The sequence below is a fragment of the Vanacampus margaritifer genome, chromosome 4 (assembly GCF_051991255.1).
Source record: "Vanacampus margaritifer isolate UIUO_Vmar chromosome 4, RoL_Vmar_1.0, whole genome shotgun sequence".
In the NCBI taxonomy this organism is placed as follows: Eukaryota; Metazoa; Chordata; class Actinopteri; order Syngnathiformes; family Syngnathidae; genus Vanacampus; species Vanacampus margaritifer.
In genome coordinates, this window is record NC_135435.1 from 14,532,751 (window position 1) to 14,555,937 (window position 23,187).

Here is a 23,187-nt window from a genome sequence, read left to right on the forward strand (position 1 = left end):
AAAGATTATTTAAAAAATGTCTAGGTTTTCATACTCTTGTTAACAAAAGTGGGGAAAAAATGTTAAACTAATATGAATAGTTCAAATGAATTTTTGTCGTCTATAGTCGTCAATGGCAGTGAACGAGTTCATCAGAATGAACACGAGGGGCGGAATACTATGTATTGACTGATTGAAATGAAGCAGGGTTCGTTTATTGCATTTTAAAACTTGCCCGAGCCTTGTGCGTCACAATTCTGAGAAAACCATTTGCCCTTCTTTGCATGACTTGATAACCGCACAATACTGAGAAACGCTGATGAAAATCTGTTTTTTTTTTGGGGCCTCTCTTTTCATCATCATCAGTCGCCTTAAAAAAAAAAAAGCTTAATTACATCCGCTAATTATTTGCCGAGGAGGTAGAGAAGCATACGAAGGCGCTGGTCTCCGCTCAGAAAGGCAACGCAAACATGGAAGGGGATCAGGATCATCAGCATGTGTGATGAGCTCACACAGATAACGTCGCCACAACACTTCCATGACATTGTAGCTGTGTTACCTCATTACCGCAATGTCACAGCAGCGGCGTGGGGATGTTGTGTTTGGGGAAGTGGTGGGGGTGAACGGGGGCATAATAAAGGCAACGTACGAGGGGGTTGGGGGTCCGCTGCAGGTATCGGGCCTCTGCAGATGAGCTGATTAATTAAAAGGAGCTCAATTAAGGTTACTGAGCTGATCCCCTCCCCACCCCTCGCTTTGCTCATTGGATAAAGGTGGATGGAGCAGAGGGGGGGAAGCATCCTTGCTTCTTTTGACATTAACACGCCGGCGCTCGCTCCACGCACACACGCATGCGATGTTGCCTCAGTGCGGAACACCACACCTTGGCAGGAATGACAGTCTTCGGGGTCTCAAATGGGGCCCACAGTGTTTTAATCCCTGCAGCCCATCAAGCCACCCGCCCACACTTCCATCTGTCAGGGTGGAAGCGTTTGGGGGGAGGGGGCACTTGGGTGCATCTCGTTCCATCCCAGCGGATTTTGTAATTTCCTTCGCCTCCTCGCTTTAGCTAAAATTCACACCCCTAAACTAGCCACCATAGCCTCAAGTCACTGAAACCTCTTACACTTTTTTCTTTTTCTTTTTGGGGACAAAATACAATACGTACTGCAAGTATCATTTGATATCTGGACCCACCTTCAAAGTAAAGGTCTTCAAGTTAGACTTTATATTTTTTGTTTTCATTTAGCGTGTCAAAAAAGGCACATTCTGTAATAATGATTCAACTTAAAGATTGTCTTAATGCGTACACTATTAAACACTCAAGACCAAAGTATTTTTAAACTGGCCAATTTTTTAAATAGAGATGAAATGTATCTTTTATCTGAGAACGACACAAGAACTATTTTTTTTTTTTTTTAAACTGCAAAATGTAGTGGAAAGTATTTCAAATAATGTTATAAATGTTGATAAAGTTCCAAGTATGTCCTTAATTTGTCCCTTTTTTTCTCTCTCTGTACTGTTTTGGCATATTTAATATTCTAGAAATATTGTTGATTTTTTTGAAGTCCAGGTTAAAACTATAATTTTTTTCTCAGGCGTAAGTTTGAGCTCTACGCATTTAAAAATATTTTATTTGCACTCCTAGTAATTTTACTGTCTTTTATTTCTGTACTTTGTTTTTAAATGTCTTTAGTTATTAAATGTTTTTAAATAAAGCTTGCCCATAGTAATCAATTATCATTAGTGACCAAGATTGTATAGTATGGTTGAAATTGTCATGGATGTGAATCATTTTCAAAACAGAAAAAAATGTTTTTTATGATACATTAAAAAAAAATTGACCAAAATAAATTATTTAAAAAGTTTCCCCACAACAACTGAGATAATGAGCCTCGTTTTCAGATTAAACCAATCACATTCACTCGTGTTAAATAGGAGTCAGCATACACTTGCCACCCTTTAAACTGCATAAATAAGGTTCAGATGTTCTAGTAGGCTTTTCTGGACATTTTTGTAGACACATCTTACAGCGCAAGCCATGTTTTGCAGGTTGGGTCATGTTAATGGTAGAACATTTTTAAATCATTTATATTGGGCTGGCATTTGAACTAGGATGTGTAGACTTTTTAAATCCACTGTATATTTTTACACAAGCACACAATAGCAAGCAAATACAAAAAATATGGACCTAACATGCTTTTCATTGGGCGGTAGCAATATACACTGAAATTAAAGTGGCATCATCACTTTTCACAGTTTTACAGTTCTGTGAATAAGATTGATTGTGAATAAGATTGATTGTTGTAAAAAAGAAGTTTAAAAAAAACGAAAACAGGTACTGTATATCTCAGCCATTTATTTAGTTTGAAGACAAAAAAAAGCTTATTTATTTTGTGAGAAAACGCACAGCATCACAGTTTTAATGAGCAATTTGTAATTATACAATGTCAAAAACACAGGTAGTAAACGTCAGCAACTTCTCCAGGAAATGAATTCAGCAACCGAAAACAACATTGTGTGAGAAAACATCAGCTTCACAATTACAATATAAACTCAACAATCTTAATATGTTATGGTTCGCTTTAGTGGGGGAGAAAAGAAACAATTCAACCTTGGTCAACATTTGAGTTGTTTCTTGTGCGTAACGCAAACCAATAGGTGGAAGAAATGACAACAAGCAGCTTGTTTTTGAACACAGGCAGAAAAAAAGGCCCCATTGCTGGCACTCATTCACTTCCAAGATGCAAATGGGCGGATTTGAAATTCAGCCTCTGTGTGTTCTGCTTGGCTACTTTAATGTTGTATCTATGCGAGGGATTATTCTCTCTACAGCGGAAAAAACCTGTGCTTGAATGGAAGCGCCCTCAAAGTAGCTGCGGCTGCTTTCAATGGCCTCCAAACAAGATTAGAGCCGTGGTGCCCTCAGTCCCAATCCTCTGCATTCACACAGAGCAGAACCAGCCGCTGTGACAGTCTTTCTGTTTTGACAGCGAGTGGGAGCAGTCGCTGTATTTGAAATTGAGAGGTCACAGCGTCAGAAGGAAAATCCCCATCGCCCCACTGCAATGTTGGGATAGCATCTTCATTCAGCATCGGAGTAATTGGTTAAATGTTTTTTTTTTTTTTTTTTGCTTTATGTAATATTGTTCATGCTTTTGGCACGCACCATAAGATATAAGCACACCATAAGATGGAAAAACTGGCTGTAAAGTGTAAATAGGGAGAGGTAGAGATGTTGACCTCAGTTAACAGGGTCAAGGTACATCTTGTGATTGTGAAAATTGGGTCCAGCGAAGGACTTCCATAGAATCACCAGACCTCGGCCATTTTGTGCTCTTGGAGGTCAGTGCAGTGAAAGACCGTCTCTGCTATAAAGGATGTCCACAAAGTCTCCTGCAAGAGCAACTGATGAGATTTGTTATCCTCAATGGTTAGCAACAATTATAATATCATTGCACGTGTGTATTTCAGGTGCCCTATTGATGAAATAAGGTAAATACCCTGCAAGAAAAGTGTATTGCGGTTTATTGAACCTAAATCGGATATGCAGACTCAGCAAAAATGTAGAGTGAAAATCGCTATGACATGCCTTTTGTGTCTTCATCAGTCATAGTGACAATGTAGCAGAATAATGAAGCTCTGAGGTTTCTCATCGGATAAACATTTGCGCATATAAAAAGTGTACAAAGTCTCTTAAAATGTCTTTCCTTTTTCATTAGTTTATTTATTTTTTATCGGATGACCATGATTTTGGCATGTCTCACACGCTGCCAACTACTGTGTAATTGATACTAAAAAAAATAATAAAATAAAAATCCTCGCTGTCGGAGTGTAACCAATATGCATTTTTAACAGCATGACAGCATGACATCTTAACTCATTCACTGCCAATGACGGCTATAGACGTCAAAAATTAATTTTAACTATTTCTATTAGTTTAACAATTTTTTCCACTTTTGTTAACAAGAGTATGAAAACCTAGAAAAAAAATATTGTACATTTAGAGCAGATATAAAATGTGTGATTAATCATGAGTTAACTATTGAAGTCATGCAATTAATTACAATTAAAAAATGTAATCGCCTGACGCGATTTAAAGATTATTAAAAATTCGGGGCGTCAGGCGATTAAAATTTTTAATCATAATTAATCGCATGACTTCACTAGTTAACTCACAATTAATCACAAATTGTATCTGTTCTTAATGTACAATAAAAAAATCTAGGTTTTCATACTCTTGTTAACAAAAGTAGAACAAAAATATGAACTAATAGAAATAGTTCAAATGAATTTTTGACGTCTATAGCCATCAATGGCAGTGAATGAGTTAATTTTAACTTCATGAATATGAAGGCAAAGGCACCGTATGGCAAAATGAACTCATCTACCAAACATCCACGTCACGTCCCTCAATTTGCACATGGCAAAAGAAGGCATTTATGGAGACGGGGGTGGGCAGAGTTGGAGAAAGGGTGCTCATATCCAGGTATGATCTACTCCCCATTTTCCTTTTGTAATAAATTGTAAAGAGACTTTATGGACACCCTGCACTTCCTGAATGCTAACATAATATAAACACATTTCTAATAAATAAGCTTTGCTGCATTCAAATGAAGAATTCTCACATGCTACCATTGCCAGTTTTTTTTTGTAGTTTCTATATGTGCCAAGTGTATTTAAATACCTTAAAGCAGGGGTCTCAAACTCAACCTTTTTGGGATCTGTTCAAGATTCAGGGTGTGTCTGGGCCGCATCAAGTATTCTACAAAAAAAAGGGGGTTCAACTTGATATTCGGAAAAAGTACAACTAATCCAGTATTCTCAATCTTTATTAATAATATTTCGCCAGAAGCTTTCGTGAGCCTGTGCCATTAATTTTTTTTTAATGACACAAAAGGTGGGGCCGATAAATATCATCCTGCAGGCCACAAATGGCCCCCAAGCTGTAAATTTGACACCGCTGCCTTAAATAGTGCCTGTATTGTTTGGGCAGCCTGGCAACAGCTGCTGGTGACAAAGTAAACATTTGCATAGTCAATCTGCTCTGTCCCACAGACCGAGGCCCTTTGGCAAAAATAGGACAGTAGAGGAGAAATTCTGGATTCATACCGTGGTTATAAAGTGCACATACTGGCCACGTCATTAGGTACACCTGAAATATGTTTGTGACTAAAACATTAGAAACAGCTCTCAGTATGAGATAGATGTATACACACTACAGCTAATGTGACAAAATCATTTTTTTAACTTTGCAAAGGCAGAACGTGAGCAGGTGTACCTAATCAAGTGGCCACTGACAGCATTGTACTATTATTATTTTATTTATTTGACACAACCATCACCAGCGTATCTCTCCTCATTCTCCTCAGATTGCACTATTCCTTCACTTCCCTGCTAAACCATTCCATTAAATACAGGAAATCTCCTTCAAATCATTTCTTCATCAAATACTAAATCTACTTTTGTTTGTTTTGTTTTTTTGGTCCCTCTTTGTCCCGCGAGGCAAACTCTGTGCCTTTAGTCTTGTTTTGACATCTCCTGACAGTCAGTCATACTTTCAGAGGAGATGGAGGAGATCTCTGTCCGTTTTGATGGGAGTCTGCTTTCTTCTCAGAGTTGACGTTTGTCTTGCGTTGAGACTTGCGTGATTTTAAACTCGACAGTGGGCGGGGTCTCACGCCACTCTGCGGAGATCACATTTAGATTCATCTTACGTAACACAATTGTCAATCACATTCATTTAAAGTATTGCTTCAGGAAAGGTTGATTTGGCACCATCTAGTGGTGAAAATAAAAGTAAGCAACACGGATACTGTTGTTAAGCTTCAACTTTCCTTCTTAAAAATGTAACATCCAATAAAAGATGAGCTAAACTGGGGTGAATTTAAATCAAGCTTGTGTGATTCTGGTACAGATATTACAATATAACATAGTATGTTTGTACTGACCTAAAAAGCCTTTTGAATAAATAAATAAAAAACAATCATAGTGAACTCAGTATTATCTTAAGTAACATGAACAAATGTGTGCAACGTTAATATTTTATATTATTTCTTCTTCTTTTTCTCTTTTTTTTACATCTTATACAGCCTGGGCTAAAAACACCAATGAAATATGAAAAAAATATATATATGATGTTAATTTTTTATGTATACCCAGTTAAAGTAGTCATGAAACAGCTAAAAAAAATATATATATAAAAATAAACATCTTAAGAACTTCACTGTTGAACAGAATGACTGTGATAAAATATGAAATGGTAATCGCAATGTTTATTGATGTCAAACATTGAATTGGGTCAAATTGACCCAAATTGAGGATTATTCGGATAAATGAACAAAAGCAATCGAGGATCATATTCTCCTCTTTTCTTTTTAACACACCATAATTACTTCTGACCCACCCACCATGCATAAGTGGCAAATGTGTGTGCAGTTGCGCACCTAGCAAAGAGATCATGGAGTTTTTCTAACACTTGAAATTATGGCTGTAAATAAGCAACAACTAACGCACAAACTAGAGGAAAGCTGAGGAAAAAAAAGTCCAACATACCAGTGGTGTGGTGGGCTTAACTGCACCGGCAGTGATTTTCTCTTTGTCCTGTGGATGGCCACTGTCCTCTTTGGTCTGAAGAGAAACAACCATAAATAAAAAATTCCACAATAATTTTTTTTAAAGTATGACTTTTATCAAGAGGTATTAATTTAACAATGTTTTATCAATGTGGTTGTCGTAGTGTCAAGGTCAAAATGTTAAGAAATGGATTTGAAATAAAAAAAGAAATGTTTTCACATTTATCCAGATTCATCCATCTTCTCAAAACCACAAAGTGTTGTGAAGAATGGATTAATAGTTTAGTTCATAATCTCACATAAAGACAAATAGCTCTAAATGAGCCCATATAAAGTTTTTCCTCTCATGCAGTTCCTCAACTTTCAGAGGAAATTTACGTTTTATCTGGCTATGTACCTGTCGGCAGTGGGAAAGTGACAAATTATGTTTACGAATTGCAACTGCGAAGCGCGGCGTCCTTTATCATCAGAATGTAAAATGTGTATACTGCCGACTGAAACGCAAATCCTTTTTTAATAGAAATTTGATATCATGTTTACATGAGGGCCATACAGATCCCCAGTAAGGAAATGCATGTGCGGCTCGAGTGACTGAGTACCGGTTTGTTGGATGTGGAAGGTGAACAGGAAGTGTCATCATGGTTCAAGCCGTTGCTTTTCATCTCTGGCGATGTTGGTGAACCAGGAACATGGGAGGGGTCCAGGCTTTTGTTCGGGTTCTGCGTATCTGTCATGGACGGCAAGCAGAAGATTTCACATTTATAATTCATATTTACTTAGTTTTTTGTTTGTTTGCTTTTGCCCTTTTTTTTTTGCACTATTTTTATTTATTTTTTTACAATTATATATTCTAATTTCAAAAACATTTTACGTTTTACTCAAAGTATTTTATGTGAGGTAATGCTAATACTTAGCTAATAGCTAATACATTAGTGTGGGGAAAAAATATATACTAAGAACAGCAGAAAAAGTACTTCCTGAATTCAATTTTTTCAATTCAAAAATTTATTTCACTCTTTAAAATAAAATAAATGAAAGGGGACATAAAGAAGTAAAAACTTGTTGTATCTGCCCCTGATCAACACACACACACAAATCAACACAAAACAAGACGCTTTCAGTATAACAATTCTATAAAATAATTCAACAGTATGTCCTTGTGCTATACAGTGTTCCCTCGTTTTCCGCTGGGGTTATCCGCAAAATAGTTAGCTTTATGTTTTATATTTATTATAAATGTTTTAAGGCTCTAAAACCTCTCAACAAACAGTTTATACACTTTTCTCATCAAGGCATTTACATTTTCTCACATTTGTCTTGTTTAAGCATTTTTCTCAATGCTCAAACCTTTATGAATTTTATAAAATAAGTACATTACTGTAAAAAAAAAAAATGCATGCAAAATTGCACTAAAAAATCTGCGAAAAGGGAACACTGTATATGATTTTCCAGTAATTGTGCTTTTACACATTTAAAAAAAAAATTATACAGATAAACTGAGAAGATTTTGTTTTATAATCCAGATTGTTCCACAAACTGACACCTTGGTTTGGGGGGGGAAAAAATGTCCGTTCCTCTTAATTTTTACTCACTTTCCCTTTTTTTTTTTATTATTTGATTTGTATATTGACTGGTAAAATTTCATGATGGGCTTTATACATCACGGTTAAACTCCACCAATTCATGAAATTTTTAAGTTTTTAGTTGTAAAAATAATGGACTAGTGTGGTCTCTGTATCCACAACAGAAAACGACACAAATTGCACATGTTCAAGAATTCAAGGTGAAGAGAGACAGATTTGATAGAAAAAGGCCACTCTCGCTGTTCATTTTGTTTACCAGTAAACTCTCTACATCTGTTTTGAATTTGAAAAAAGAAAAAAAATCTGACTCTCTTTTTCAATAAAGCAGGGTTTGGTGAATGTGCATAGGAAACTGGTAGGGTTCAGTACCGCCACCAAGGTTAGGAACCGCAGCATTAGTGTGACATAACTAACTAAAAACATTCAAACTCATTGAATGGGAGTCGCCATACACCAATCACTAATAATCAAACTCCAATAATCTCTCAATAAAGCTCAGAGGTTCTAGTAGGATTTTCAATGGATATTAGTTGTGTATTTGTCATTAAATGATGTTACTCTTCTCTTGTTGATGGAAGTTGTGCATCATCTCCAGTGCGTTGAGCGGCATCGCCGGCGTGTTGGTGTCACCCTGTAAACAAAGCACCCAGTGAGCGCTCTTCATTCCATTCACGTTGGGCGCTTTGTGAATGCAATCAGAAGAGTCGGCTGCCTTACTGTAATCCACGGGTTGTCGCGTAACTGATTAGCTGACATGCGGTAAGCGGGGTTTTCTTTCAGCAGGCACGTCACGACTGTTTTTGCTGTTGACAAACAGTCAAGACAGTCGGGGCATTTGTCAAGCGTTTTCTCTAATGACACAAATGTTTCCCTCTTATTTCAAGACCAGTGCGTTGTGCATTTAGCTTGTGGGTGTTTAGAAAAGGACATTGGAGATAAAGTGTCACCTGCATCACTGACTGTGTCCCAGATGGGTGAAGAAAATTGGACTCCTATTGTTCTAATCTCCTTAAGTCGGTTTTCTTTTGATTTGGATATAAATGGAGGCTCCCCACACAGCCTGTTGGCGGACACAGATGAGACTCATGTATTCATAGTCTATGGGTGCATGAATAATGCTTATGTGTGTGCACAGTTAAGCCCATGATTGTTCATACTCAAGACAAATTATGCGCTGAAGTCCATTTGAATTTGTCCAATGGATATCTTGACAACGGATGACATAACAAGTTGTGAAAAGTGTTCATGTTCTCTTATATGTGACAATTCTGAGGAAATAATACTTTTAACATCAGTCTACAGCATGGGTGTCCAAACTTTTACGTTTAAGGGCCACATACAGAAAATCAGAAGGATACAAGGGCCATGCAATGTTATGACGAGAAATCGTGTTTAGTCCTAACACAAATAATTTATTAGTGTTTTTACATATCTAGAAAAACGCTACAGTATATAAAACAATTTATTTGGAATAGTGGCATCTATTTAAAAGTTATCAGGTATCACTGATTGTCACACCCACCTAAGTTCTTTCTTCGCATTTGACCCATCCTCTGAAGGAGCGGTGAGCAGCAGCAGGAGCCGCGCTCGGGAATCATTTGGTGGTCTAACCCCGCAATTCCAACCCTTAGTGCTGAGTGTCAAGCAGGGAGGAAAATAAATGGGTCCCATTTTTATAGTCTTTGGTGTGACCTGTGTCAAAACTGTGTCAAATGCCATTTTTAGTATATGTCGCGGGCCACTGAAAAATGAATGCTGGGCCGCAAATGGCCCCCAAGCCATAGTTTGGACACCACTGGCCTACAGGTTAACAACGCATAATCTATGGCATTCTAATCAACTGTACCACTGAAAAAGCGCATTAATTATTTGCAACATGACTTTTCATGTGCCTCATACTCCAGCTATAGAGCGCCTCGTTGTCCACCATGGGTGTGCGCACTAACTCAAAATTTGGCCTGGGTATGAATAACATAAGGCTCAACTGTAAGTGTATACTTACAAAATATACATAATGACTCCTACGCTCCACATATCACACCAGTGTGTGTATCCACGTTGGCTCATCATTTCCGGAGCTATAATTAGAGACGGGGAATCATTTAAAAATGACAATATCACATTTACAACCCCGACTAATTAAGTTCCAGCATAGGCCCCGTGGCAGGAAAATCAAAGACAGCCGACCACATGCGTCCACACTGCGGCTTGTGCCACCCTTGCTATCATCACGACCATCATCACTATGACGGGATACTGCTGTCATACACACCCATATAGATTGGAGTCCCACAAACGTCCGACAGAATGTTTTCACTTCCAACACCCAAAGTCTTCACTGATAAGCCAAAGTCTGCAACCTGGTTGGAGAAAAGCAAATGACATCATCGCATTTGTTCCATTGGGATCTAAATAAATGTTCCCGATGATGTGACTAGGAATAAATATAGCAATCTACACCCTGAGAATTTTAGATACAAACCACTCAGCTACCATGCTTCTCGCAGGATACCATTCAAAAAATTGCATCGTTAAACAAAACAGTCCCTATTCACAAAAAAATAAAGTTCATTTCAGTTCCATTCATTTGCAGGGTTGTTTCCGTTCACAAAACAGATCATGTACAGTAAATCAAATACACACAGCTAACAAGGTTTTCTCCTCAAATGGGTATGTTGTTTGGAAATGTAAAGCAGCCGAGCTCCCTTTCAACCTGCACGGCACAAATTGCATAGCTGGCTTCTTATGAATGCAACAACATGCTGAGCTCAGCTGGTAGTTTGTTTTAAGAAACTGCTGCTTTACTTTTGTGCAGGTGTTTGAGACCAGAGGGAGGCTGTCCTAATGAAATATAGTTATTGCTAAATATAGTGGAAATGGTGGGTGAAGAATATTCCAACACAGAAGGAGGTAGAAATTATGGAGTCGAGTTTGAAAAGAATTTTAACCTTACCCTAATGTCAAGTCTGCCGTTGTAGTCATCAAGAGAATTTTTCACCAAAATGTTCTCAAGTTTTAAATCTCGATGCATTATGTCTGCCAGTTGAAAGAAGCATATATTATTAGACACACATACAAAAGTACTTGAGATAAACATGCGCGACGTACCCCGCTGGCCTAAGCGGAAGATTAAGGTCAACAAAGAAAATGGCACGACGCGACTAAAAGCTATAGAAACGTGCACAGAAAAACGCACATCCAGCGTGTAGATTTGGTCATGAAGCACATCCGAATGTAATCAGATCAAATGTTTGTTTTCAAAAAGGCTCTTTCCTGTTAGTCTTTAAGAATCCAAGAATTGTAGTGTCGAAAAGCTTTATATCAATGCTGAAAATATGCACCGCTTTCAAAGTTAACAAAACAGAAATGTGTTACTTTTTTTGTGAAGGTAAGTGATGGCGTCAGCTAAGCATCCGATGATGTGTCTCGCCTCCTCCTCAGGAAAGGACTGCTTCTGATGTAACACCTGCTTTAATTCACCTCCCACACACAACTCGGTGATCAAATATGTCATCTGGGGAGGAAGCAGAGATGCACCTCACCACCCAAACTGTAAATGTACCTGAACGTACCTGTACATGATAATAAATGCTTACCTGAGCTGTTTCATAGATCTCCACCAGACGTAATATGTGGGGGTGTTCCACTTGTTTGAGTATTTTGATTTCTTGCTCCAGCATCTTGACCTTTGTACTTCCCGGCTAAAATTAATTAACTAATTATAATAATAATAATAATAATAATAATAATAATAAACAGTAACATTACATTTTGATCTTATGGGTTTTTTTTCAAAAACAAAACTAATAATAATAATAATAATAATAATAATAATAATAATAATAATAATAAACAGTAACATTACATTTTGATCTTATGTTTTTGTTTTTCCAAAAACAAAACCTTTGAACTGGTTAACCAATGTTTTTCAAACTTTTGACACCAAGTACCGCCTTAGAAATATTGTGGTATTCGAGTACCACCATAATGATCAACATTAAAACGGTGCAATAAAATAAAATACTGTACTGGCTATATTTTAAAAAGTGCTTGAATACAGGAAGAAGAAAAAACTACTTATTGATTCAATTAAATTTAGTGTGCATATTTTTTTTCTTTATCAGAATAAATGCTTAACAAACATTTATAAAACATTAAATGTCAATCTATTGTACCTAAAAAGTTAAATACAACTGAACTGTACTAAAAAAAAAGTAAGGTAACGCTTGAAACAAATAAACGTTTAAGCCACTATAACACTATGCACAGTTTGATAATGTCATTGAGTTTTTCACGTTCCACACCCAAAAATGTTCTTTACAATATTATGTTATGCAGCCTCACTAATCTTAACACAACATTGTGATTAATATTTTGCTTGAGAAACATGAGTGAGTTAAGAAGCAAAATCCACGTATTTTTATCCATCTCAGGTGGCAGCCATTTTGCCACTTGCAGTTAACCGAAAATAACATCACAGTTGCTCAGGGCTCAGGTACCAATCATGGCTAAGTTTGCGAACGTCACATGACCAAACTGAGAAACAAGATGAGCCGGGATTGGTCTTAAGCCCTGACCAACTGGGATGTCATTCTCAGTCGACAGCGAGTGGCAAAATGGCCACTTGCTGTCGACTGAAAATGACATCACAGTTGCTCAGGGCTCAGGTAACGACCAATCACGTCTCAGCTTGCGAACGTCACATGAACAAACTCTGAAAACAGGTGAGTTGAGATTGGTTATTACCTTAGCCCTGAGCAAATGTTATGTCATTTTTAGTCAAAAGGCAAGTTGCAAAATGGCCGCCCCCTAAGAAATTCATTCATCAGAATGTTGTGATTACACTAGTGGGCGCGTATCGAACATATTGTAAAGACATTTTTCGGGTTGACTCGCTCTTTAAATGGTTCATTCCATTCTAAATACTCACCTCTGCTTTGCAAACCGTTTTGATGGCCCATTGGGTCTGTGTTCTAATATGTGTGGCTTCATACACCACCCCATAACTTCCGTGGCCCAGTTTCTTTCCAAACATGTATATATCCTTTGGGGATAAGAAAATATCCAAATGTGTCATCTTTATTTGCTGAAACTTACACGTGTCAGACAGCAATATTCAGTTGTGCCAATTTAAAAATCTGGCAACATAGAAAAGACTGTGTTTTTTTTTCCAATCTGTGGAACTACATAATATAATAATTTCTATTCAAACGACAAATGAGTTTGCGTCTGCATTTGGTTTCAATCTCAGGTCTAATTAACTCACTCATTATCTGTGTGCACGCAAGGCTAACCAACAGTGCTGTGTGTGTGTGCTGAGTAGCAGTTTCGTATACCAGTAAAGTGAGCTACAGTACAGCAACAAAATGAACTTTGATTCATATGGTATGTACAGATGCAAAAGTGTGTGACTGTGACTGATTTATGTTTTTAAAAAAAAATCTCACTTTACCTCCACGTCACCATCACCAACCAGACGAAAGTGAGGCACATCCCTCTCAGAGATGCTCTTGGCCACTGTGTTTTTTCCTAAGCCACTAAATGCTGCCTCTGCCATCTAGAGACAGAAAAAAAATGCTGTTATTTTTTCTTTGCCATGCCTTAATTGACCAATAATGACTCGTTGCTTTTCTAATCAATTAGAAATGTAACTAGAAAAATTGGTGAAGCTGGCTTACAAGTAGTGCTACAACATTTAGTGTTTTGTTGTGGGTGAAATACTGTATAATTTGCGTTTATTAATTTTGCCAAAACTAGTACCTTGTGTTGGCGATTGTAGACTGTTTTGTGGTACATTAGCTGTTTTTTTCTTGCAGCAGACACGATGCACTTTGTTTGCTTCTTTTTGAAGTGTAAAAATGATGCCAAACTTTGGAGGTTCTATCTTTTGGGCACTCTTTCCTCTTGGCTTGCCGCCATATTTCTACTTAGAGTGGTGCGTGAACATGAAGAAAAATGATCACTACAAGATTTCTTGTGATCAAATTATTCCAGTTATTCAATTCATTGTTTTAGCTCTATAATAGGCTCATACAAGACTCTGAGTTGTGACAACAGCGCAACTTTTGACAAACTATTCATTTTTGAGAACACGTTTACTAAACTGGGTCTTGATGGAAGAATGACTCCCCATCATCCAATCTGTTTTCAGTTAAAATGACATTACGACCTGTGCTATGAAAAAAGGAACTGTTCTTCTAAGTATTTAACTTACGTCTATAGAATTTTTTTTTTTAATCAGCTCCAAAAACATTCTTTTGTTAGCTACGCTAATTAAATGAGTAACTCTGACTCAATCTCAGGCTTAATACCTTTGGTGTAGCTTGTCATTTTTTAATCACTCGTCTATGACCAAACTGCTGTCTCTGTCTGAGCCCACATTAACTTGAAGCGCAATTTAACCACCTTGAAAAACAGTCTCTGTAGCCAAATTAAATGTAAAGCAATTATCAAGTGATGACTGGGCGCAATGAAGTGGATCCACCACATGCACAGCAATTAATTATTAACAAGGAAGCTGTGTCTTTAACCTCTTCACTCTGGTGCATCATTTTAGCCCTGACAGGGCTCTAATAACAGGCCTGTCTTTCCCATTATCTCCTGTCTATTTTCACATCAAAATGATTGTGACAGCCTCTGGAAATTCCAATCACCACAATCATATCTCATTTGGGGAAGGTAGATGTGTGTGATGAGTGTATCAGTGGGGAGGTGACGGCTAGAGGAGGCAGGTTCTGGGTACTTCTGGTGGCGCTACTGATAAGGTGGTGGCGCTTATACAACCAGATCTTCTATCAAAAAGAAGTGGATTGTCCAGTCGGAATTTTCCAATAACTGATTAAAATTACAGTAGCAGAAAAAGTATATGCATCGTACACTCACCCAAAAGTATCAGTATTCAAGGAACATAACTTTAAGAGCAGCAATATCACACTTGAATACACATGTAACATAAGTTAGGGGCTGAGGGGGGTGGGTGAACATAACCGAGCAAAACAACATACATAAATAAAAACTGTAATTTAAAAAATAATAATAATACTTTGATGGAAATACTTGCAACGTGTCATTAAGTAGCTCTTTATAACTCAAATGGCAATATATTGTGTTACCTGAACTTCACTGTAAATGCTGTAAAATTTTGAGTCACATGATTTGTCCCTGCCTGCATGACAAGTTAAACGTAATTTCATTAAACCATTTCTAAAATGTAAGATATGCAGTTTATATAATGGGTGGGTGTTCTTTTTTTAAATCTCATTAAATAAATGGTTATTCAATGAATACATAATTTAACTTTTAATTTTCTTTACTATAAGATTGTTACATTAAGTATAATGATTTAAAAAAACATTACTATAATTGTCATATCACTAGCATTCATCATTAAAAAATAAAAATAAAATCAGACAAAGTTCGGTTTTTGCTAACCAACTTTCACCTGGCAAACTTCAACGTCTCGACCATGAAAGCGTCTTTTAAAATACTGTACTGCAATCAATCTCGTACTCGTTACGTTATTCCTTCAATCGGATTGGCTAATGAATTTTGACAGACAACAGCATCGTCCAATCACGTGTTATATGAGCTTAAATGTGCCGGTCGCTTCTTGGTTTGTGCCGGTTGATTTCCCAAGTAGAATGAACATGTATGAACAAGCCCTTACGAGTCGGGTTACAGGTGACAAGACGCTCATTTGTTTCGAGGAAGCATCAACCTACCAGTGTTGTTCCTGCTCGCCTTTCCTCTAAAACATCAACCCCATTATGAGAACACCAAAACGGTGGCATGTTTCACTCGTTTTGAGGGACATCTCTCGGACAGCCGACACAAGTCTGGGGAAAGGCGCTCCTCTCCGAATAAATGGCAGCTTTGGAGGCTTTCAAGAGCAGCGACCTACATAAGGAGCGATGTGCGTCAATTGTCTTGTGTTGTAACAACGAGTGGATGAGATGCGGGCCACAAAAAAATAAAAAAATAAAACACACACACAAGCGAAATACAGTCGTGACGTCATAACCACGTTGCGTCAACAAACTGCTAGTTTTCATCGTTTTGTCTTTCATGAAATACATCACGGCGGTACAGTGACTAAGTGAAAATATACCAGCTGACTGACTACATCAAGACATTGACCAGGTAAAGTTTAACTGCCTTTAAAAAAAAAAACAAACGTAATAAGACCAATTAAAAGTGTATGAATAGCTAAGTGACTTTGTCATTGCAGTGTACAACAAAACTAGAAAATAAACATTTTAAAACATAATTTAAAAACATAACTTTTTTTATTTTTTTATTTTTTTTAAATCAAACTCAGTTTAATATGGACAACCCTTTACGATTCAGTGCAGTCAGCACCAACAGGCCCTTATTCTCTGCTGGGCTAAACTATCATAAACTGTGACCTACACATATAACCTAAATTCTAAGATTGTTTATTATATTAAATTGTGTTAATTTTTCAAAAAAAAAGTCAACTCTCTTAATTTTATAGTGTTTTTCTTGGCTGCGCCACTAATTATAAAAACTCATAATAAAAATGGGCAAATATCACAATAGTAAGGCAATGTGTTATATACTATATTTGCTACTTTCTTTTATGAATTGATACTACCTTTAAAAATAATAAATACATAAATAAATGCATAATGGAATTACTCTACCTTATGACTATCAAAAAGATGCGCATACATTTACCAAGTAAAAATTCACTTTAATTCAAAAGGGCACAATCATTTTGGCCTCGTTTGTATTGCTACACTTTATATTGGTGCATTTACACAAAGTAAAATTTAATGTAAATGAAAGGTTTGTAACAGCATGCAGATGCCACACGGTGGTCGCTACGCACTTCAAATGTAGCTCATAAAGCACTAACACTATGCATCTAGAATGTACGCAAATGTTCCCATGTTACACAAATAACTATTCAGTAGTTTAATTATGTAATTCATTATAGTTATGAAACACAGGCCATTTGTAACGTTATGGGTTATTAGTAACTGCATTTGGGAGGAGACACATACTTTTAGTTTCACTTTTGATTGTGCATGAGATGCATTTAAGGAACACAAACAAAAAGACTATTAATGAATTAATCTCATAATATTTGTATTGCTTTGGCGAATTTGAACATGCCAAACAAAACCAATTATTTTTTTATTAATTTTTTTATGTTCAAACAGTCGTACAGGCCAAATCGAACCAAAAAGTAGCAGAGAAGGAACTAATCATATTTGTTCCTTTGCAGGAAAAAAACAAACAAAAAAGAAGTGAAGAGAATACATTGGTGATCCGTGCCGCGCCGAGCAGACTGACTGAGCGCTGTCTCATCTCCAGTTTGGGCAGGAAGTAATTAGAGCCCATACTTCATTCAAGTCGACTCCATACTCTCTCCATCATCCCGTCAGACAGCAATTTCTGCTTATTTATACTCTACGTGGGCTGGAAAAAGCATTGTGCTTGCTTACAGCTGGTGAGTGCGGGACATTTTTGTCAAAGCACACACAGTGTCACTTTGAAACAAATAGACCAAGAATTTACAAAGGTTAGCCTTGATTGTCTGACTTTTCTTCCCCATCAACTGGGGATTACGCATATTTACTTTTGAACTATAATTCTCAGAAGGTTGCTAGGCTGTTTGGTGAATGCATATCTTTGGGGAAGTAAAACAAAACAAAAAATATGAATACATAAAGTGGATATAAAAAGTCTACACACCCCTGTCCAAAAGCCATGTTTTGTGATTAACTCATTCACTGCCATTGACGGCTATAGATCATTTTAACTATTTCTACTACTTTTTAAAAAAAAATGTCCACTTTTGCTAACAAGAGTATGAAAACCTAGGGGAAAATAATATTGTAAATTTAGAACAGAAATAAAATTTGTTATTAATCGTTAGTTAACTAGTGAAGTCACGTGATTAATTACAATTGAAAATGTTAATCGCCTGACGGGTTTAATCATAATTAATCGCATGATAATTTTATGTTATAAATGTACAGTAAAAAAATTCTAGGTTTTCATAAAAAATTAAATGAAATGAAAAAAAAAAAATATATATATATATATATATATATATTTCACATGAATTTTTGACGTCTATAGTCGTCAATGGCAGTGAATGCGTTAAAAGAAAAAGAAGAAAAAATGCTAGATACAGTGTTTCAAAATATTTTACACCAAAAATGCAACCTAAACCTGTAAAACTCACTTTTTGCTGTTACTTTTTCCAAAGAGGAGTAAAGAAAATATGCAACTGAAATAATGCGTTTATTACTTTTTTAACTGGGATGTGGCTGCTCTTTACAACACACACACCTGCCATCATTTAAAGTGCCTCTAATTAGCTCCATATAAAGCTCAGCTTTTCGAGTAGGCTTTCCCTGGCATTTTGTTTTGCTTTCTAGCAAAAGCCTGAAGGTTTTAATGGCAACACTGACTTGATTTGGGACTGTTCATATAATTCCCTCCACCTTGACAAAAGCTCCAGTTCCCTTTTGAAGAAAAATAGCCCCCAAAGCATGTTGCTCTTTTGGTGATGAGCAGAGTTTTGGAATTATGGTGGGGGGGAAAAAAAGTTTAGAAAAGATTTATCTTGGTCTCCTTTTTGTATCACAGAAAACTGGCATTTGAACAGGGGTGTGTAGAATTTTTCTATCCACTGTAACTGATCAATTTCAGCGTACCAAAATTCAGCCCTGATCCCATCTGGCATATGGAAATGAAACTTAAATCGTTACACCAGCCACTCCAACTGCATTTCAATCTCAGTCACATTATCGAGCTAACACTTTAATTATTGTACAGACTCTCTGGAGGTTTGTTTTCTTTAATAGTTGAGCGCATTTGGTTCAAGCAGCACTTTGGCTGTAAAATAGCAGCCACTAAAATTTAGCGGCAACATCAAACAAAGTCTCTCTTCCTAACTGCAATTAACGTGTAAGCTCAATCAATTTTGCTGGAGTCCAAAAGTTACATTTTCCAAATGTGGAACTTAATCATATATTGACAGCTTGGCTTTGATGACAAATGATAAACTTCACAGTCCTAATGAAGCGTGGAATTACATTACCTGATGAGGCAAGAAATTGCATGTTTAGAATGCAAATATAGCACTCATCTTCGTCACCGAGTGATGAGGTGAAACCTAATATCACGCAGGCAGATTATCAAAGCTTGCCGTCTAAATCTGATACAGCGAGGACGTCACGCCCAACACGTCGCTGAGGAAAATGTAGTGGACGTTTCTTTAGGTACACCAGCACAGTCGCATTGGTTCAATGAAATAAAATGGCGCAAATTTGATTGAATGCGGTAGTGAGCTACATAATAGACACGGTTGGTCGGTCAACTGTGACGTGTTTGGAAATTTCATTGGTCAGATGTGACAAGATTATTGGGCGGCATGATGACTCATCAGTAAAAATTCATACACGATGAACCACATCACATTTAAAGCCGCAGGGCTCAAAGCGAGAGAAAAAAGCCAAACAAAAAAAAAAAGTATGGGCTATATAGGCCCAATCGCTCTGATCAATTTTCCCTCTCAGGTTCATAAAGGTTTGCTTTTCTCCCATGGACAGCTTCTTCATGTTTGCTTAACAGCAAAAGCAGTTTTCACTCGTGAAACCCATCAGTCACATGTTCCGATACTTTTACTCACTTAAAAAGTAGATGGCTTCAAACAAAAGGTGCTGACATTTTGTAATTTTGTCTCATTCATCTTTTAACCCATTCACTGCCACAAATTCATTTAAAAAAAAAGATCATTCAAAATTTGGGGTGACAGTCGATTATTATTTTTTATCGTAATTAATCGCATGACTTGGAAAAAATGTTGAACTAATAGAAATAGTTCAAATGAATTTTTGACGTTAATATCCGTCAATGGCAGTGAATGAATACATTTTTTTTAAAAAGATTATTAAAAATTCGGGGCATCAGGGGATTACATTTTTTTAAATCGTGATTAATCGCATGACTTCACTAGTTAACTCACGATTAATCACAAATTTTATATCTGTTCTAAACGTACAACAATAAAAATCTAGGTTTTCATACTCTTGTTAACAAAAGTGGAAAAAAAAGTTAAACTAATAGTTCATATGAATTTTGGACATTTATAGCCGTCAATGGCAGTGAATGTGTTAATCTGAAACCCAAATGTCTTCAGTGTACAACAAAAACAAAGGAACTGACCTTGCCGTTCCAATACTTTTGGAGAGGAAATGTACGAAGCTGCTTTCAGTTGAACTCTTCAGCTGAAGCCCCTTTTTTGCTTTAATTACACCTTTCAGTATTTTTGTGTAGAATCATCAGTAGGGCACATCTTGACTTGGCAATATTTCAATATTTGTGCACTCCAGCTTACAAATGCACTCCAAATGCCCACGATTGTGGAGGGATCGTCTGTGCACAGTCCTTTTCAGGTCACAGCCCAGATTTTCAATTGGATTGCCCGGGCCAATTTAATAAAGACATCTTGTTGGTTTGGAAGTAAGCATGCTGAAAAGGTGAATTTCCTCTTCATCTTCAGCTCAAGGTTTTTGCCAAAATGGACTACTATTTGGAAGTGTTCATAAGTCGCTCCGCAGTGGCTACGGCTTCAGAAAAAAATGCATCCAAGTATTAATGCTGCCGCCACCAATCAACTAATAATTATGTTGATAATCCATGAATCTGTCGATTATTTTATTATTATTATTATTATTCAATACAGCACATTTTAGTTTCCATCCCATTATTCAAAAACGGGAAATTGCACAAGTCATGACTTCATCCGTATTTTTGACCTGGTGTAAAGTAGCAGTAGTAGAACAAATATAGCCGACATTTTGTGCATTCTTACCGTTAAAATGTGCATGTAGCAGTTCTCTCAGTCTTATCGGTGATATTATTGCCATAGAGACAGAAAATAACGTGAAAACGCCACAGAGAAATCAATGTATTCAAAATAGGTGGCCTTATAGCAAGTGGCAACCTAAAATGGCCGCCGGTGGTTTCGCTTTTCGCGACAGCGAGTAAACGTCATGCTTAGTCCATTCATATCTACGTCCGTCATTTTGAAGCTATAGAAACTGCAAATTATGATTACGTTACAGATTTAGTCCGTAGCATGTCGGAAAATAGGCAACAATGAGCATCGTTGTTTTCCAAAGTAAAAGCAAAAGTCTTATTTTAATTCCTATTTTTGTAGGCAGGCAAGGACAAATCTAGCTTACCGTGTTTGGGAATTTGGCAGACCGCGCTTCGCCTCGCTGGCCGTTCTGGCAGACTGAGGGCGTTTTCTATTACACACCCCCGGCGCATCTGAAAAAAAATTTAGTGGCAGAAAGTAGATGAGACTTTAGACCAGGTGAAAGCAGGCACAGGTGTGAAATCCAGGTCTAGAAAGAAAAAGCCTGCCACAGTTTGACTTTTACCACAGGTGCCAAACTGGGGTCAGTGTGACAGACATGCAGATTAATGTTACAGAACATGAGGCGGATCTCAGCTGTTCAATATGCCCCAATATTATTGGTTGTTTTTTGCAAAGGATAAAGAATACGTGCCTGTATGGAGACATACAATTGTTGTCTAGTTGTGTTCAAATATACATTGCTTAAAGGGTTATAGCACTACAGCTTCTAGCTAGTCCATCTATGCTGTTTTGTTTTGTTTGGTTACCATTAAGATAATCTGACGTACACTATCTGGTTATTTTATATACACGTGTAAATCTTTGCTTCATGTTTTGATTGGCAGTTAACTTTGACTGAGTGAAATACAGGTTTTCAGCCACATTAAAGGTTTATCATGGTCTTCATTTTTTTTTACTTTTTGGGGGGTTCTTTTAACAGGGGTGTGTTCGCTTTCTATGTCTGCCTGATGTTTTTTGCTTTGTTGTTGTTTTTAATGCTCAGGCAACTTGTTCAATAGGAAACATTTGATTCAGCTGTATTCTATGTATGTGGGATAATAAAGTTGAATCTGATTCAAAATGGAGACTTATTATCTTTGGTTAGCTTTATTTTTTCTTTATTTTTTTAAAATCAACGTCGTCTCCCTGAATCCAACTCATTTACACCCCCCAACCTCTCAGCCCCCCCTCGAAGAATTCCATGTTTCTAGTGGTCATGTTTGCTAAGTGTCATCTGGCATGAAAACACGCTTTGCCAAAAAGGAAGCAAAAGATCAACTTGTGCCATTTGCTCAGAGCCCTCCACATGTTGCTGGGAGATAAGGGCCAACAAATTCAAAATGTTTTCCCCTCATTGGTTTAATCCCGGTTAAAGCCAATCTGTGCCCTCAGCCTTTGGGACGCGACGAGGGCAGACGTCTGGAGAAATGTGGGCAGTAGCAGAAACAAGTCCAATTCCGTTGCAATGACAAGCCAGAGAAGTCAGCACATTTCTATCAAGTCGCTCGCAACAGCAGCAGCAGCAGCTTGTTATTAAAATCATCCAAACTGCCGCCCCTCACGTCCCTCAGCGTAAACACTTACACATCGTAGTATAGCAACGTTGACCAATCCACATGTACTTTAACCTTTAACTCCTGCCTAAAGAGAATACACAAAATAGTCCACTTTTGAGCTAATATCCTAACGGGTGCGTTAGCTGGTACACGTTGCCATGGCAACGAGTGTGAAGCAGAACAAACGCGTGCTATGGGCGCTTACAGGCCCCCCCGCCCCCCTTTAAAAAAATCAAACACACACACACATATACACATATTGATTAAAAGCATGACAACTTTGACAGCGGGTAGTTCTAAACAATCCGATAAAAGCGCCTTACCTTGTGAGTTTTTTCATTTTTGAAAGACTTCAGATGAGAAGTCGGCGATTGACTACGGGAAGGGAAGATGGACTAAAAGCCTTCGAGTCAAGCAGGCCTCGAGAGGTGGTCTTTTAGCGCCCTCAGGAGGTAGCATGCGTTACTACATGTCCCATCTACTTGAGCGATGGGCAGCCTTCTCCTTTCTTTTGTCCTGGTCAGTAGTCGCCCTCCCGCGGGCACAATTCTTACTGCAGCTTTTTAAGTATTTCTTCGCCTTGATTGAAC

The 23,187-nt window shown here is 37.3% G+C and overlaps 1 protein-coding gene across 5 annotated transcripts; it reads right to left on the reverse strand.

Annotated features, from left to right (window-relative positions):
* Positions 1-2,318: 2,318 nt before the first annotated feature.
* On the reverse strand, positions 2,319-23,023 carry stk33 (serine/threonine kinase 33). 5 transcript variants are annotated; one of them, XR_013293981.1, is made up of 16 exons: positions 15,859-16,378; positions 13,590-13,694; positions 13,068-13,181; positions 11,734-11,838; positions 11,513-11,651; positions 11,091-11,173; positions 10,410-10,497; positions 10,140-10,215; positions 9,085-9,197; positions 8,855-8,940; positions 8,696-8,768; positions 7,154-7,281; positions 6,535-6,609; positions 5,538-5,666; positions 4,667-4,744; positions 2,319-2,988 (listed from the first exon to the last, which is right to left on the reverse strand). XR_013293981.1 is itself a non-coding variant. In XM_077564744.1 (16 exons), the coding sequence occupies exons 3-16, from the start codon at positions 13,692-13,694 to the stop codon at positions 4,736-4,738; spliced, it is 1,323 nt and encodes a 440-aa protein (XP_077420870.1). In that variant the 5' UTR covers positions 21,364-21,451; positions 22,921-23,023; the 3' UTR covers positions 2,319-4,735. The 5 variants fall into 5 exon arrangements, 4 of the variants coding, with proteins under 4 accessions (XP_077420870.1, XP_077420869.1, XP_077420866.1 ...); XM_077564744.1 differs by lacking the exon at positions 15,859-16,378 and adding exons at positions 21,364-21,451; positions 22,921-23,023 and having other exon boundaries at positions 2,319-4,744; XM_077564743.1 differs by lacking the exon at positions 15,859-16,378 and adding exons at positions 21,364-21,451; positions 22,626-22,764 and having other exon boundaries at positions 2,319-4,744.
* Between the last annotated feature and the right edge of the window lie 164 nt (positions 23,024-23,187).

What these genes read in the sequence shown, in the direction of transcription:
- stk33 (XM_077564740.1), bottom strand. Translation starts at nt 15,927, where the DNA reads ATGCCACCGTTTTGGTGTTCTCATAATGGGGTTGATGTTTTAGAGGAA. An exon ending in AAACGGTTTGCAAAGCAGAG is followed by an intron (nt 11,839 to 13,067) that starts GTGAGTATTTAG and finishes AATTAATTTTAG; the next exon opens with CCGGGAAGTACAAAGGTCAA. An exon ending in CTTCCACATCCAACAAACCG is followed by an intron (nt 6,610 to 7,153) that starts GTACTCAGTCAC and finishes GTTTCTCTTCAG; the next exon opens with ACCAAAGAGGACAGTGGCCA.